The sequence below is a fragment of the Salvelinus fontinalis genome, chromosome 17, assembly GCF_029448725.1.
Source record: "Salvelinus fontinalis isolate EN_2023a chromosome 17, ASM2944872v1, whole genome shotgun sequence".
In the NCBI taxonomy this organism is placed as follows: Eukaryota; Metazoa; Chordata; class Actinopteri; order Salmoniformes; family Salmonidae; genus Salvelinus; species Salvelinus fontinalis.
Window position 1 is genome coordinate 44,183,292 of NC_074681.1, and position 18,403 is coordinate 44,201,694.

An 18,403-nucleotide genomic window follows, 5' to 3' on the forward strand; every position below is an offset into this window, starting at 1 on the left:
CAAAATTGACAAAGAAGTACCTTATTTACATAAGTATTGAGACCCTTTGCTATGAGACTCAATATTGAGCTCAGGTGCATCCTGTTTCCATTGATCATACTTGAGATGTTTCTACAACTTGATTGGAGTCCACCTGTGGTAAATTCAATTGATTGGTCATGATTTGGAAAGGCACACACCTGTCTAAATAAGGTCCCACAGTTGACAGTGCATGTCAGAGCAAAAACCGAGCCATGAGATCGAAAGGATTGTCCGTAGAGCCCCGAGACAGGATTGTGTCAAGGCACAGATCTGGGGAAGGTTACCAAAACATGTCTTCAGTATTGAATTCCCCAAGAACACGGTGGCCTCCATCATTCTTAAATGGAAGAAGTTTAGAAGCACCAAGACTCTTACTAGAGCTGGCTTCCCGACCAAACTGAGCAATCGGGGGAGAAGGGCCTTGGTCAGAACCAAGAACCCGATGGTCACTCTGACAGAGCTCCAGATTTCCTCTGTGGAGATGGGAGAACCTTCCAGTAGGACAACCATCTCTGCAGCACTCCACCAATCAGGCCTTTATGGTTTAGTGGCCAGATGGAATCCACTCCTCAGTAAAAGGCACATGATAGCCCACTTGAAGTTTGCCAAAAGGCACTTAAAGGACTCAGACAATGAGAAACAATATTCTCTGGTCTGATGAAACCAAGATTGAACTCTTTGGCCTGAATGCCAAGCGTCACATCTGGAGGAAACCTGGATGTATCCCTACGGTAAAGCATGGTGGTGGCAGCATCATGCTGTGGGGAGGTTTTTCAGCGGCAGGGACTGGGAGACTAGTCAGAATGCTTTCAGTACTAGATTAATTCTCTGATCTTTTGGTTGGGTGGACGACATGTCAGTTCATGCTGCAAGAGCTCTGATAGGTTGGAGGAGGTCCCCTGGAAGTTATCACAATTACTGTGTAAGTCTATGGAAATGAGTGAGAACCATGAGTCTCCTAGGTTTTGTATTGAAGTCAACATACCCAGAGGAGGACGGAAGCTAGTTGTCCTCCGGCTACACCGTGGTGCTACCCTACAAAGTGCTGTTGAGGCTACTGTAGACCTTCATTAGAAAACAGTGTGGTTTAATAAATTATTTGGTGACATGAATATATTATGTTAATACATTTTTTTATGAAATTCACTGAGGAGGATGGTCCTCCTTTTCCTCCTCTGAGGAACCTCCATTTATTTGATTGCAAAATCCAATGCTACAAACAGAAAGAGTAACTTTAATATGATTGATAAAACAAAAATTGATATGGTCATTAACAGGGTTCTTCAATAATTATGCATTATAGTTTGATGTGCCTTTGATGTCTAGCTGTTTATTTACATGGGGACATTATTACACAACATCATCTGATTCAGGAAAGGGTTTTCTGAATGACAGTCAAGTGATAGAAGTTTTGTGATATTGCACGTGATTTAACAGCCAAAGTGCAGGAATTAATTTCATCTCGAGGATTGACAGAAAATGTTGGTGTCTATGTTGTTACGGTGGTCAAGATGATTAGCCTCCTTCAAAGGACAATATTTAATCAAGATTCCTGAGGTAAGATTGCGGTCCATGTACGTTTTGATCGTATGCTCAGTTTTAACTCGGGAAAACAATCAGGAATGTAAAAATGGTCTGTTTTCAACTTTATATTTTGTTGTTCAAATATGGGTGGGGTTAAATGTGGAATGCCTGGTCAAGTACACAGCCAACACTTCCTTTCCTTTCAAAGGACTTCACCCTTCTAATTCCATTCTATTAATCTATTAATTAATTAATTGAGACACATCTGTGGCATTTTGTTGTGTGACAAAACTGCACATTTTACAGTGACCTTTTATTGGCCCCAGCACAAGGTGCACCTGTATAACGATCATGCTGATTAATCAGCTTCTTGATATGCCACACTTGTCAGGTGGATGGATTATCTTGGCAAAGGAGAAATGCTCACTAACAGGGATGTAAATATGTTGACGTAAACATGTTGCGTTTATATTTTTGTTCAGTATATAAATGCCGTTGGTTATCTTTTTTATTATTCTGGAATGTTTAGCATGGCTATAAATGATAGAGACGTTGACTAAAGCACAAACAGAGCTGGCTACTAGGCATGACAAAGAAACATCGAGGTGAGTGCGTTGGAAATGCTTTGGCAGTTAATCTGTTTCTGTTCTGTGGTTGGCACCGTGTGCTCTTTTTAGGATGGGTGCTCTTCACTAGATACCAAAAATTCAAAGGCCATTTTCTCAAAAGTGAGTTTACAAGTTGATCAACATTCAAACCAGAATTACTTTCCCATTGTTCGTCAAATGCAGTGTTTGATATACCAGTTTGTAGCTCTGAGTCTCTACTTTTATCCAATATAAAAAATAAACACAATTTCAAATTTTGCTACATAAGAAAGAATCCAGGTGGTGAGTCACATATTAAGAAAGAAAATAGAGGGACAAACAGTACAGATTGATAGCAATAAAAACTGTACCATAGAGGCACAGAATGTCAGGAAAAACTAAAAGAAATGGAGAAACTTATTCAAGAAAGATCAAGTGTAAAATATTATTAAAAAATTAAGCAAACTGGATGGAATATGGGGAAAAGTGCACCAAATAATTGTTTTATCTTCAACATGCTACCAAAAATAATTTACTGAAACTTGTTACAAATGGAGTCACCAATGATTCACCAAACTATATTTTGAAAAGGAAGCAAAGTACTTTAAGCATATGTTTTCGTTTCAGTCTCCTCCATCTCCACTAATCCAACTTCTTGATGCATTTAAAGCCTTTAAGTCTGGATAACAGTTGAGACATAACAAACCTTTTTTGATGTACTCAGGACTGTTTTTAGCATGTTTTAACCACTGCCAAAACAAATGTAAATTATCAGATACTCAGCAAGAACGCCTGATTTTATTATTACTGAAACAGGGCCCAAGTGGTGAATACAAAGATCCATCCCATAAAAATTTTTTGAGGACCTTTACACTTCAGCGTTACACTTCAAAAATTCTAGCAGAATGCATAGCGCTAGATTGAAAAGCGTCATATAGACGAGATATCAGTTTACCTGCGGTGGGGCATCGGTGGGGCAATTTTAAGGTCAAAATAGACTTTAAATTGCTTCCAGATTCGGACTGTGCTACGTATAATAGGATTGTTACTGTAAAGTGACATCTCCAAATTGACAGGCGACAAAATCACAGTGCCAATAGAGAAGGGGTGGCAATCCTCACGCTCCATACTAAGCCAGCTGGATGACGGAAGTGCATCATCCAGTCAAAACGTAACAGCCCGGAGGTTAGCGGCCCAATAGTAAAATATAACATTTGGGAGAGACAATCCTCTTTCCATCTTGGATTTACAGAGGTGTTTTTTACCAACCCTGTGTGTTTTATTATCCCAGATGAAAGGATTGATAATTGAGTCCAGTTGTTTATTGATTTGATTTTTTACAGGGACAGTGCACATTAATCAACGTTTCAGTAAAAGTGCCGGTTTTAGCCAGCTGGCTAATTTTCAACCCGCAGTCCCTGGGCAGGTTATTAAAAACAATTACAATATAGACAGTCATTAAGCAGTGAGCACACGCAGAGCAACATAGGACAAGCAAGACATAGCATACAGACAGAGCAACATAGGACAAGCAAGACATAGCATACAGACAGAGCAACATAGGACAAGCAAGAAGTAGCATACAGACAGAGCAACATAGGACAAGCAAGAAGTAGCATACAGACAGAGCAACAGAACAAAAAGCAGCAAGACAAAATTCATAAAAGCAACAAAGTGTTTCCACACCTCCCAAGCTACAGACAACAGACAACATGGAAAGCGGCAATAAACAGCTAGGGATTATGTTCACAAATCTGATGGACCTTTAGCCATGTGTTCATGCATTTTGTTAAAGTGTGATATGTAGTGCAGTTATGTGTGTCTGATGGCAGTGTATTCCAGACATGGGAAGCTCTCACAGAGAAAGCGGATTTACTGAAGGTGCTTTTCCTTAAGGGAACTATACAGTCACCTCTCATGGCAGACCTTGTGGATCTGCTGCCAATACTGAGTGGAGGGGGAGCCAGGCCATTTAGGATCTTGAAAACAAGACATGCATCGGTGTATTGCACAAGATTTTCCCAACTCAGGAGCTCATGCTTTCTGAGGATGTAACAGTGATGATGGCTATTGGGCTTCCTATCAAGCACTTTGAGAGCCTGTTTGTAGACAGACTGAATAGGTTTTAATGTTGTACAGCAAGCTTGGGCCCAACTAGTCAAGCAGTATGTTAAGTGGGGGAGTATCGTAGATTTGAAGTACAGTTTTGCTATCTCTGTAGTCAAACAATTTCGTATAAATCGGAAATTAGCTAGGTTGAATTTGGTTATTTGAATTACCTTTTTCACATGCTTTTTAAAAGAGAGGTTGGAATCAAGTATGATGCAAAGGTACTTAAAATCAGATGCTACCTGGAGCTTCTCCCCTGACACATAGACATCTGGCTCGGTAGCATCTGTTGCCCTCTTTGTGAAGAACATGCAAACAGTTTTTTTCACATTGAGATGCAAACACGAGTCACTGAGCCACTTTGTAACCTGGACCATTACAGTAGTGAGTTCTTGTGCAGCTTGTTGTTTGCTCTTTGCATGCACATATATCACTGTATCATCTGCATACATTTGAACTTCAGACCCAGTACAGACAGAAGGCATATCATTAATGTACAGGCTGAACAGGAGGGGCCCCAGTATTTACCCTTGGGGCACGCCCACATCATAGTTAAGAGTGGGAGACAGCTCATTGCTCACTCTGACACATTGAGTTCTGCCTTCAACATATGATTTCATCCATCTCAAGCATCGGGGGAAAAGTTGAACTTGTACAATTTTGTGATGAGAATCTCATGGTTAACAGTATCAAAAGCCTTCCTTAGGTCCAGAAACACAGCCCCAACAACGCCCCCTTTGTCCATCTTGGACTTCACATTTTCCAGAAGAAAGCAGTGGCCGTTTCTGTGGGGTGTTTCGCTCTGAAGCCAAACTGCACGGAGTGTAATGTGAAGGGGCTGTTGTTGAGGTGGGCAATCAGTTGTTCTGCTACACACTTTTCAACAACCTTTGACACCACAGGTAGTATACTAATGGGCCTGTAGTTACTCACGTCAGCAGGGTCGCCCGATTTAAGAGGGCCGTTGTTATGGCCAACTTCCATACCCTTGGAAACACCCACAGACCAATAGATGTGTTGGTGACCTTAGTAATGGGGCCAATGAGTGACTCTGCAGTTTTTAAGAAAGGTAGAGTCCAGCCCAAACACATCTTTGGCTTTAGAGTTTTTTAGTGAGCTAATCACCTTGTTCACCTTTGACTCAGAAGCCTCCCTTATGATGAAGACAGGTTGAGCGTCATTCACTAGCACTGAGCCCAAGAAACGAGTGGAGGGGTTCTGTGTCAGTACCCTGACAGACTCAATAAAGTAGGAATTGAAGGCTATTGCTATTTCGACTGCATCCTGTGTTAGATTGTTATTCACCATGATTTCTAGTCTTTTTGCAGTGTTACAATGGTCTTTCCCTGTTAACTTTTTTAGATTCTCCCAGATCAATTTAGAATTTCCCTTTGCTTCACCAATTATGTCAATAAAAAAGTTTGCCTTGGCCTGTCTGATTTCTTTCATCACCTTATTTCTCAACATGGTAAACCTACGTCTGTCATGCTCTAATTTGGATTTTAGGGCTATTTTTAGAGCATAATCTCGTTCTTTCATCAATTTCCAGATTTCTCCATTTAGCCAAGGAAGAGTGCTCTTTTGGCCAGGTTTGGATTTGATTTTCTTTAGGAAACCATTTATTGTAGTCTGGATTGTGGATATAAAAACCTGACTATCAGCTTCCACGTCTGTATAGGACAAGAGATCATTCCAGTTAATTCCCTTAATTGCGTTTTCAAAATAGTTTAATTCACTCTTAGGTATTCTAAGTTGATCCGGCTTTCTACCAGTAGAGAGGTTAAACCTGCTCTTAGACAGCTTTCTGGCTATAAGTGTCAGATTATGATCAGATAGCCCAGTAACCATATTGAATGATTTAGTCACTCTCTCTGGTTTATTACTGAACACCAAATCAATCTGAGTTTTAGAGCAACAAGTCACCCTGGTTGGCCCTTTAACTAGCTGTGTAAGGTCAAAGGTATTAGTGATCCGTTTGAGGGTTTTCCTACCAGACTTGTCTTTATAATTAATATTAAAATCTCCCATTAAGATGACCTCTTTCCCAAAATCACATTCCCTAAGCATGTTATTAAACGGATCAAAAAACACACTTTTGGTGGAAGGTGGTCTATACATTCCAATAAGGGTAAAAGACATTTGGGGAGACAGTGTAACGTTCAGGCCAATACATTCTAGTTCATTATCACATGACCACTCAATTTGTTTACATCTGATATGTTCTTTAATGTAAACCATCACACCCCCTCTTCCTTCAGTCCTGTCTCTCCTGAAAACATTGTAGCCAGGCACAATCAAAGCAGCATATGGAGAGTTTTTATGGAGCCATGTCTCTGAGAGGCAGAGGAAGTCAAGGTTGGAGTCTGTGAGTAGATGTTGAATTTGATCACTTTTTGGAATGACACTACGAATGTTCAAGTGCCCCCCTAATAGTCCCTTGGGCTTAGCTCGTGGGTCCCAGATGACTCGAGAGTGATTGACACATTGAAAAAAGTTACATTTTCTGACGGCTGGGTTTAGGACGTTTTGTTTCATTTTGATTAGGGGCAGTTCGGTAGCGCAATTAACAATCCCTCCCGCCTGCACTGGATGTGGGGAACTAATTAAAACAGCTTGCGTACCAGAAGCAGAGTCAGGGATCGCATATAGCGACTTGGGTATGTTTGAAGAGTCAAAATCTATCCTGGAGCCGGGTGAGTCGAGAGAAACCATGGGACCATAGCACTCACCCACTTCCACAGCGGCGATGATCAGTGGACGAGGCCATCCACTGCTTTCCACTCCGGTGAGTATCGCTGGCTCGGTGATGTTAGGCCCAGGATTGAGTTGCACATCCCCGGAGAGCAGGAGGGTAGTGAACAGGTAGTTTAACAGTTTCCGATAAATGTTGGACTTGTGTTTGTTACGCCTAAGCGGTTCAGTGGAATAGGGAGCGAGGTAGACTTGGCCATTATTCAGAACATTATGGTATGCTGTGTACTGTCCGCTCCCGTGGAACGGTGAACCAATGTGTTTGGTGTTGATATTCTCCAGCATTAGATTTGTGTCATCCCAGCAAGAACGCACTGAGATTATCAGTAGAGCAGCTACATAACTGACAATCATGGCAAAGTACTGGAGATAAAACACATAATTGCGCTTTAACTCTTTGCATGAGTTACTTAGCTCGGGTCGGCGTACACCTGATGTTTTAGATAAAATAACAGCATTCGTATGAGAAGCGGCACCTGCCGCACCACCCTGTCTTCCGTCCGCCATTATCCAGTACTGCTCCTCTACTGCAAGTAATCAAACTGAAATTACTTAGGTATGAGTACTGGGTTGTTCTGGAATAGGTAAAGCAGTTGTGGGAGGAAGACCATTTTAATGGCATTAATTCTTCTGAGCAATGAAATTGGGAGAGTTCTTGAGTTTGCCTTGAGTTTTTTCATCAAAAGGGGGAAATTTTCTTTAAATATTGAGGGGTATTGTTTGGTAACTACAATTCCTAGATTGGTACATTTTTCTTAAGATAACTTAAAGGGAAGATGTTCTAACCAAGAGGTGTTTTGCAACCGTATGGGCATAATTCGCTCTTGTTCCAATTTTTTCTGAATCTAGAGAAGGTACCAAACAAATTAATCCAATCAAGAATATCTGGAATACTAGATTGGGGTTCTGTTACATAGAGGAGAATGTCATCTGCGTATAGGGAAATCTTATTTAGAGTATCTTTAGTGTTATAGCTGTGTATTGCTGCATGAGACCTGATTGCCTGAGCGAGAGGTTCAATGATTAGAGCAAAAAGCAGAGGCGACAACGCACAACCGTGCCTTGTCCCTCTATAATGGTTCAATCTCGGCGACAATGATTGGTTAGTGAGTATTCTTGCACATGGGTTCCTATATAAAAGCTGGATCCATTTTGTGAACCCATCTCCAATATTACATTTCTGAAGGACCGTGAATAGATAGAACCACTCAACTTGGTCAAAAGCCTTTTCGGCGTCCAGAGATATAACGGCAAGGTCCATGTTGGGTAACCTCTGAGAATACATTATGTTGAAGAGGCGCCTGAGATTGAAGAATACGTTTTTGTTAGGGATAAAGCCGGTCTGGTCCATCCAATTTGCCCACTAAAGTGCTAAGCCTATTAGCCAGAGTTTTTGCTAAAACTTTTTGGTTTATATTTAGGAGAAATATTGGTCTGTATGAGCCTACCTCTTATGGATCTTTACCCTTTATATGAATAACTGTAATAAACACCTCATCCAAAGTAGGTGGGAGAGCTCCATCCTCATTGGCCTGAACCAACATGTTGTACAGGTAGGGAGCATGTTGCTGAATGTTTTATAGAATTCACCAGGGAATCCATCTGGGCCCAGGGTCTTGCCACTCTTTAAAGATGTAATTGTTTCTCGAATTTCTCCAAGATATTTGGAAGTTGGAATCTTCCTGGTTCAGTGCAGGGAGATTACAGTCCTCCAAAAACGTTTACATAATTAAGGGGTTAGGATCTGCTTCAGATGTATATTGAGTCTTGTAAAACTGACGGAATCTGTCATTGATGTCCTTGGGGGTTGTCTGGCAAGTAATTTGTGTGGTTTGTCACTAAATTGAAAATATTTTTGCTTGGCAGGGAGAAAAGATTTAGCAATTTTAGCTGAGAGAATCTGATTATATTCAAATTTCAAAGTGTTTATTTTTTTATGTTTCTCCATAGATGGATGACTAGCATTCTCCCTATCCAGTAAATTAATTTGTCTGTCCAATTCTACAAATGTTTCTCTGTTTTGTCTACTTCTGGCAGCCTGAAAGGAGATGATACAGCCTCTCAAATAAGCCTTCAGTGTTTCCCACGTTAATGCTGGGGAAGTCTCTGTGTTGTCATTGTTTGTTTAGATTGCAAAATAGTGGGGAAGAGGTTTTGGATGTACCAATTCCATGGCACATGGTTTATGAACTGATACACAAAACGATGCTTGATTCAAAACTTATACAAAATTATTGCAACCAATATAATGTTATATATATGGAGGATAAACCATCCCAGTTCTGCAAATTTTGCTGCGAAGAGACAGAATAATGAGAATTTGTTTTGGTACTGTCCGTATGTAGCTTGTTTTTAGTCGCAGGTTCAGGAATGGCTGAAGAATTGACACATTTACATGGAGCTAACTCTGCAAATAGCACTGCTGGGTATTTTAAAAAATCTATCAATCAATAATATAATAATAGTCTTACACTCTTAACAAACGTGTTTAGCTTTCATTTACAATATGAAGAATCTATGAGAATAGAAAAGTTCAGAATTTTTGTGAAACATCACAGCACAGTTGAAAAATGAATGGCAAATAGAAGGAGGGGTTGAGTGGAGCTGAAGGATGGGACTAAAAACAAACAAAAGGTAACTATTGTAAAATATACGGTGTCTGTCAAATGTATTTTGTATGTATAAGCTGGAAGTAGAAGCCTAAGTGTTGTTGTCCATTAGTTTACTCCAATTAGGGGAGGGCGGGGAGGGTTAGGGGAAAATAATACACCACCATTCAAAAGTTTGGGGTCACTTAGAAATGTCCTTGTTTTTGAAAGAAAAGCAATGTTTTTGTCCATAAAAATGACATCAAATTGATCAGAAATACAGAGTAGACATTGTTAATGTTCATGCATTTCAAGGCTGCATCGAGACAATGAATTTTCAAAGACCCAAGCCCAGCTCAGATAATCCCTACCATTGTGTTGCTGAGTTGTTGTAATGCTGCAGCAAATGTACATTATCCCAATGGCGTTGGCAGTCACAATGTTAGTTACCTAACTCCCCTGAATGCCTCTGTCAATCCTACAGCTATTGTATACAGTAATCATGTGCCTATGAACCAGAGTTATACTATTAGCACTGAGGCGGTGTGCCCTAGTAGGAAGTCCGATGTGTGCAGCTCTACCCTGCACTATCAGCTCAAACATAAATAACATGGTCATGTCTACAACTGATAAGCTTAAGAAGCAAGGTTCATGAACTTGCTAGTAACAAATTACATTCGTATTCTGACTGAGACTCACATAGTATAACTGTATCATTATAGGTATTATTTATGAGCATTTCTCCTTCGCCAGGATAATTCATCCACCTGACAGGTGTGCCATATCAAGAAGCTGATTAAACAGCAGGGTCATTACATAGGTGCACCTTGTGCTAGGAACAATAGAAGGCCATTTTAAAATGTGCAGTTTTGTCACACGACACAATGCCACAGATGTCTCCAGTTTTGAGAGCGTGCAATTGGCATGCTGACTGCAGGATTGTCCACCAGAGCTGTTGCCAGAGAATTTAATGATCATTTCTCTACCATAGGCCGCCTCCAACGTTTGCAGTTAAACTATTAGCACTGAGGCGGTGTGCCCTAGTAGGAAGTCTGATGTGTGCAGCTCACACATAAATAACATTGTCATGTCTCCAACTGAGAAGCTTAAGAAACAAGGTTCATGAAATCAATAACTTGCTAGTATCAAATTATTCATATTCTGACTCTGAAACTCACTTAGATAATATCTTTAATGATACAGTGGTAGCAAAACATGGTTATTACATCTACAGAAAATACAGAAATGCCAAAGGGGGCAGTGTTGCAGTCTATATTTAGAGCCACATTCCTGGAAAGCTTAGAGAGGATCTCACGTTAAATACTGTTGAAGTTATATGGCTACAGGTTCACCTGCCTCACCTAAAGCCCATTCTGGTGGGAAGCTGCTATAGACCAGCAAGTGCTAACAGTCAGTATCTGGATAATGTGTGAAATCAACAGTGAGGTATATTTTCTGGGGGACCTAATTATTGTCTGGCTTTCATCAAGCTGCCCAATCAAGAAAAAGCTTCAAACTGTAACAAGTGCCTGGAACCTGGTTCAGGTTATCAGTCAACCTACCAGGGTAGTTACAAACAGCACAGGAATGAAATCATCAACATGTATTGATTACATCTTTACTAATGCTGCAGAAATGTGCTTGAAAGCAGTATCCAAATCCATCGGATGTAGTGATCATAATATAATAACCATATCTAGGAAAACCAAAGTTCCAAAAGGCTGGGCCTAATATAGTGTATAAGAGGTCATTATTATTATTGTTGTCTATCAAAAATTACAAGCCACCTGGGCCAGACAACTTGGATGGAAAATTACTGAGGATAATAGCGGACTTTATTGCCACTCCTATTTGCCATATCTTCAATCAAAGCCTACAAGAAAGTGTGCCCCCTCAGGCCTGGAGGGAAGAAAAAGTCATTCCGCTACGCAAGAATAGTAAAGCCCCCTTTACTGGCCCAAATAGGTGACCAATCCTTAGTACATTTTTGGGGAAAAATTGTTTGACCAGATTTTTAGCACGCTTATAGGGAAGAACATTCAACATGCACGCCACTTAGATACATGACTAATGATTGGCTGAGAGAAATTGATGATAAAAAGATTGTTGGAGCTGTTTTGTTAAACTTCAGTGCGGCTTTTGACATCATTGATCATAGTCTGCTGCTGGAAAAACATATGTGCTATGGCCTTACACGCCTGCTATAGTGTGGATAAAGAGTGTTGTGTCTGGACTATCATTAAATGTGAAGACTTATTTATATAAAATCATTTCTCTCGGTTTAATTATTACGTGATTAAACTAATCATGTAAACATGAATTAACTAGGAAGTTGGGGCACCACAGAAAATGTTGAGATTACAAAGTTATAATTTTCCAAATATAACTCTTCAGATATTTTAACATCTGATCAATTAGTCTTCTATTAATGAATGATTAATTTGTTACCTCATTAGTCTCAAACCAAACGTCGTAAATGTATTGGTTATCTGCACGAACCCTAGTTTCCATAATGAATCAACAATATACAAATTGGTTTAATTATTTATTTTACTAACTAACTAAATAATCACAGAAATACATAAAACAAAGAGTAGATGTTGGTTACTAACAATGACAGAAAAGTTCCTAGTGGGCTAAGCCGATATGATGGCTTGGTAGACAAAAGAAAAGGGGTGGGGACTGAGAAAGTGGGAAAGGCTAAATGGATTCACTACACACAGTGGATAATTATAATGTAATGCTCGTCTTTATGTGGAAGAGAGGAGGACCAAGGCGCAGCGTGGTGAATGTTCATGATGTTGAATTTTAATGAATTATCCAACTAAACAGAACTAGACAAAATACAAAATAACAAAACGACGTGAACAGACCTGAACTTGAGAACATAAAACATGAACGCACGAACAGGTAGGAACAAACGAACGTACGAAACGAAACAGTACCGTGTGGTGAAACAAACACAGACACAGCAACATAAAGACATAACATAGAATGCCCACCCAGCTCACGTCCTGACCAACTAAACAAGGCTAAGCAAAGGAAATAAGGTCAGGAACGTGACAGTACCCCCCCCCCCCCCCCCCCCCCGGTGGCTCTGGCTCTGGACGTGGCCCCCACCCCACCATAGTTAATCCCCGCTTCCGTGGCCTCCTCATAATGGTGACCCTCCAAATTATCCCCACCGGACCGAGGGGCAGCTCCGGACCGAGGGGCAGCTCCGGACCGAGGGGCAGCTCCGGACTGAGTGACGGCTCTGGCAGGTCATGGCTGGCTGACGGCTCTGGCAGGTCATGGCTGGCTGACGGCTCTGGCAGGTCAGGGCTGGCTGACGGCTCTGGCAGGTCAGGGCTGGCTGACGGCTCTGGCAGGTCAGGGCTGGCTGAAGGCTCTGGTAGGTCATGGCTGGCTGGCGGCTCTGGCAGGTCATGGCTGGCTGGCGGCTCTGGCAGATCCTGGCTGGCTGGCGGCTCTGGCAGATCCTGGCTGGCTGGCGGCTCTGGCAGATCCTGGCTGGCTGGCGGCTCTGACAGATCCTGGCTGGCTGGCGGCTCTGAAGGCTCCTGTCTGGCGGGCGGCTCTGAAGGCTCCTGTCTGGCGGGCGGCTCTGAAGGCTCAGGACAGACGGGCGGCTTTGAAGGCTCAGGACAGACGGGCGGCTCAGACGGCGCTGGGCAGACGGGCGGCGCAGGCGGTGCTGGGCAGACGGACATCTCAGACGACGCTGGGCAGACGGGCAGTGCCGGCGCTGGGCAGACGGCAGACTCTGGCCGGCTGAGGCGCACAGTAGGCCTGGTGCATAGTGCCGGAACTGGTGGTACCGGGCTAAGGACACGCACCTTAATGCTAGTGCGGGGAGCAGCAACAGGGCGCACAGGGCTCTGGAGACACACAGGAGGCTTGGTGCGTGGTGCCGGAACTGGTGGTACCGGGCTGGAGACAAGCACCACAGGGCGAGTGCGTGGAGGAGGAACAGGGCTCTGGAGACGCACTGGAAGTCTGGTGCGTGGTGTAGGCACTGGTGGTACTGGGCTGGGTCGGGGAGGTGGCGCCGGATAAACCGGACCGTGCGGGCGTACTGGCTCCCTTGAGCACCGAGCCTGCCCAACCTTACCTGGTTGAATGCTCCCCGTAGCCCGACCAGTGCGGGGAGGTGGAATAACCCACACTGGGCTGTGTTGGCGAACCGGGGACACCATGCGTAAGGCTGGTGCCATGTATGCCGGCCCGAGGAGACGCACTGGAGACCAGACGCGTTGAGCCGGCTTCATGGCACTTGGCTCAATGCTCAATCTAGCCCGGCTGATACGAGGAGCTGGAATGTACCGCACCGGGCTAAGCACACGTACAGGAGACACCGTGCGCTTAATCGCATAACACGGTGTCTGCCCGTACTTTTGCTCTCCACGGTAAGCTCGGGGTGTTGGCGCAGGTCTCCTACCTGACTTCGCCACACTCCCTTGTAGCCCCCCCCCCCCCCCAAGAAATTTTTCGGGCTGACTCTCAGGCTTCCAGCCTCGCTCCTGTGCTGCCGCCTCATACCACCACCTCTCGGCTTTAGCTGCCTCCAGTTCTTCACGAGGGCGGCGATATTCTCCCGGTTGTGCCCAGGGTCTTTTTCCGTCCAGTATTTCTTCCCATGTCCATTCCTCCTTGCGCTGCTCCTGCTGCCGCTGCCTGTTACCCCGCTGCTTGGTCCGGTTTTGGTGGGTGATTCTGTAACGCTCGTCTTTACGTGGAAGAGAGGAGGACCAAGGCGCAGCGTGGTGAATGTTCATGATGTTGAATTTTAATGAATTATCGAAATAAACAGAACACTGACAAAATACAAAATAACAAAACGACGTGAACAGACCTGAACTTGAGAACATAAAACATGAACGCACGAACAGGTAGGAACAAACGAACGAACGAAACGAAACAGTACCGTGTGGTGAAACAAACACAGACACAGCAACATAAAGACATAACATAGAATGCCCACCCAGCTCACGTCCTGACCAACTAAACAAGGCTAAACAAAGGAAATAAGGTCAGGAACGTGACATATAATCATTGAATTGCTAATCCTTTGCACATGAACGGCCGCTCATTCTAGAATAATTGCAATTTATATATTTACACCCGTATGTCGTTGTTGTCTTCTCTGTGGAATCCTCGACTTTCCTGTAGAGTTCATCAGAGTCTCTGGTTAACTTTCCCAGAAGTCACACTGTCTTTCGTGGTTGTACTTCAGAGTACCATTCAGAAATGTTCTAATAGAATAGATGCTTCGGCAGTTGTCGGTATTCTTGTTCTAGGTTTACGTAATTTCTAGCTGCAGACTAGTAATTTGTGTCGGCTAGAATTTGCTCTTATTCTGTAGTGATCGATTAGTCTCAGAGTTGAACCATTTCCAGCCATGTAGCCAAAACTACAGCCGTATGGTCTCTGTGGCCTATAGAATTGTTGCCATTCCAATGTGGGGAATCCTGTCCCGTCATTCTCTGACTTATTAACCATTCGAAATATCTGGCTTACCGTGGGTCTCTTTGGCATGAAATGTACATTTCGTAATGGGTGGTTTTATACTCTGGAGTAAAAAAGTGGGTTACATGACCCCAACGTAATGTCTATGCTTACATGGGCGTGGCAACTGACTAGGTCATCTTTATATGAAAATCCATACTCTCATTTAGAAGGTTAACATCACATGATATCTTTTCACAAACAGTTTCATATTTATTCACGTATGTTTCCTGTCTTTCATGAGATCACCAAATGAAACACACTCAACATGACTGTCACGTAAGTGTCCATGGACCATTCACACATTCTCAAAAGTAGAAATATTGTTTAGTTCTCCCATTTTGGGGATTAGGAGTTTTGAACTAAGATAAGCTCTTTGTTCTGGTAGACTCTCTCCCTCAAAACTGCATGGAAGTTTCTTCCAGGTATTTATGACCTGTCGTAAAGTAAAACTGGAGAGAGTGAGAGAGGGGGGATATGCTCCTCCCCCAGGGCACATCATGACAAGAGTTACCTGTCTAACAGAACACAGAGGGTGTACTTTAATGGAAGCCTCTCCAACAAATTCCAGGTAGAATCAGGAATTCCCCAGAGCAGATGTCTAGGCCCTTTACTTTTTTCAATCTTTACTAATGTCATGGCACTAGCTTTGAGTAAAGCCAGTGTGTCTATGTATGAGGATGACTCAACACTATACATGTCAGCTACTACAGCGAGTGAAATTACTGCAACACTTAACAAAGAGCTGCAGTTAGTTTCAGAATGGGTGGCAAGGAATAAATTAGTACTAAATATTTAAAACACTAAATGCATTGTTTTTGGGAAAAATCATTCACTAAACCCTGAATCTCAACTAAATCTTGTAATAAATAACGTGGAAATTGAGCAAGATGATGTGACTAAACTGCTTGGAGTAACCCTGGATTTTAAACTGTCATGGTCAAAACATGTTGATGCAACAGTAGCTAAGATGGGGAGAAGTCTTTCCATAATAAAGCCGTCCTCTGCCTTCTTAACAACATTATCAACAAGGCAGGTCTTACAGGCCCTAGTTTTATCGCACATGGACTACTGTCCAGTCATTTGGTCAGGTGCCACAAAGAAGGATTAAGGAAAATAGCAATTTGCTCAGAACATGGCAGGGCAGTAGGGGTGGCCCTTAAATGTATGCATGTCAATCTCTCATGGCTCAAAGTAGAGGAGAGAGAGATTGACTTCATCACTACTTGTTTTTGTAAGAAGTAGTGACATGCTGAATGCACCGAGGTGTCTGTTTAAACTACTAGCACCCAGCTCAGACACCCATTCATACCCCACAAAACATGCCACCAGAGGTCTCTTCACAATCCCCAAGTCCAGAACAGACTATCGGAGGCACACAGTACTACATAGACCCATGACTACATGGAACTCTATTCCACATCAGGTAACTGATGAAAAAAAAAAAAGATTTTAAAAATGGAACAGGGAGACTGGAACAGCGGAGACTGTGAAGAGACACACACACAGGCACAGACACACGCATACAAATACACATGCTAACACACACACTCTACACACATGTACACATGGATTTTGTATTTTAGATATGTGGTAGTAGGGTAGTGGCCTCAGGGAAAACACACTTAATGTGTTGTGAAACGTGTTATGAAATGTAATGTCATGTAATATTTGTAATTGTATATAACTGCCTTAATGTTGGTGGAGATCCTTAATAAATACAAATAACTTGGGGCTATCTGCCGTCCAAATAAAGTGATGTGTGTCCTGCCGTGGAGTATTTCTGTGTGTGTAATGTACTCTTTGTGTTTGTAATATGCATTATGTGTAGTATTAGAAACTGTGCATACTTTATAAATGACAAACATGCATTATTTAGCACTTCCCTGACTATTACATGTGGTTCCCTGGTACAAGTCAAGAGCAGCAGTATAATGAAAGTATTTGATGTACACATTTGGAAGGAAGGAAATATTTATTTAATATTTATAATGTTATGTGACATACAATTTGTATAAATCCTTTCCATATGGGTTGGTTAACTTGGTATTTGTTTCCATTGTAGGAAAGGTAACAGCCGGCAGAGGTTGGAGGTGGATCCCAGTAAACACTCGGGGGTCGACTTGGCCAACATTGTCCCACGAGAGAACAAGTCTGGAGAGCAGACCACCTTTTATGATAACTTTGTGGACGACCCAGACGTTCCCCCTTTGATGTGAGAGTGAAAATCAAAAATCGGTCGGACAAATTTGTGAACACACACATCTTCATATCATCTGACATCAATGTAAAACATGTATTTAATACAGTAAATGCAAGATATGTCTATCCAGCAGATCTGTTTGAATGTTGTGCAAGTCAGAGATGCTCATAGATGTCAGTACAGTATATCATTGTGTATTAAGTTATGATGGGAGTACAATAAACCCTCCTGAACGTGTGTTTAGTTGCTCTGTGGTCCATTTTTATTTGAACTGACTTATATCCTTTCCTGTTTACATTGGTGATGTTCCCCACATAAAAAAAAGAATATAGTTTAGTACACACTGTAGTATCTCTCGATTTATTTGTAGTACTTACTATAGAATAGTGTAGTATACTGGAAAATACTTTATTAAATACTACAGTATTATCTGCATACAAAAAACACTATAGTAAATACTACATTATTTAATTTGTATATACCCTGCCCATTCCCGTCCCCCATATCGCAATTTGTGCCACCCATGAGTAAGAAACCTACATACCAAGTATTGTGTTCAAGACAGGTTGTAGAAAAGAGTAGAAGTGCTGTTTAGAGTCCAGTCTTACCTACAGGTTATGGAAAATGTGTTTTTATTATTTCTCTAGTAGGTTTTCTAAAGGAGAAAGCCTCTACGTCTACAGTATGTTAAAGATAAAACAAAAACACTTCAGTAAATAGTACAGTCCTCAAAAACACTACAGTTAATACTACAGTATACTACAATCTGCAAAAACATGACATTAATTACTATATTATATACTATAGTTTTTATACTATAGTTAACTGAAACTACAGTAAAGTCAGCAAAAACACAACAGTAAATAGTATATAATTTATACCATAGTATACTATAGTATACAGTGCATTTGGAAAAGTTCAGACCCCTTCACGTTTTCCTTTTTTTTTAAACATTTTTAAGCCTTTTTCTAAAATGGATAAAAAAATGTAACTCATCAATCTGCACACAATACCCCATAATGACAAAGCAAACAGGGTTATTAGAAATGTTTTCAAATTTATAAAAAATAAAAACAGAAATACCTTATTAACATAAGTATTCAAGCCCTTTG

General features: G+C 41.8%; 1 protein-coding gene across 2 annotated transcripts in view; it reads left to right on the plus strand.

The window, feature by feature from the left end:
- The window catches only part of dnaaf11 (dynein axonemal assembly factor 11), a 72,274-nt gene extending 54,744 nt beyond the window's left edge, over positions 1-17,530 (plus strand). For both annotated transcript variants that reach the window (XM_055867569.1, XM_055867568.1), the window contains exon 12: positions 17,154-17,530. In XM_055867569.1, the coding sequence (XP_055723544.1) occupies positions 17,154-17,307 (154 nt within the window). In that variant the 3' untranslated portion in view covers positions 17,308-17,530. The remainder of the gene's footprint in view (positions 1-17,153) is intronic.
- Positions 17,531-18,403: the final 873 nt, after the last annotated feature.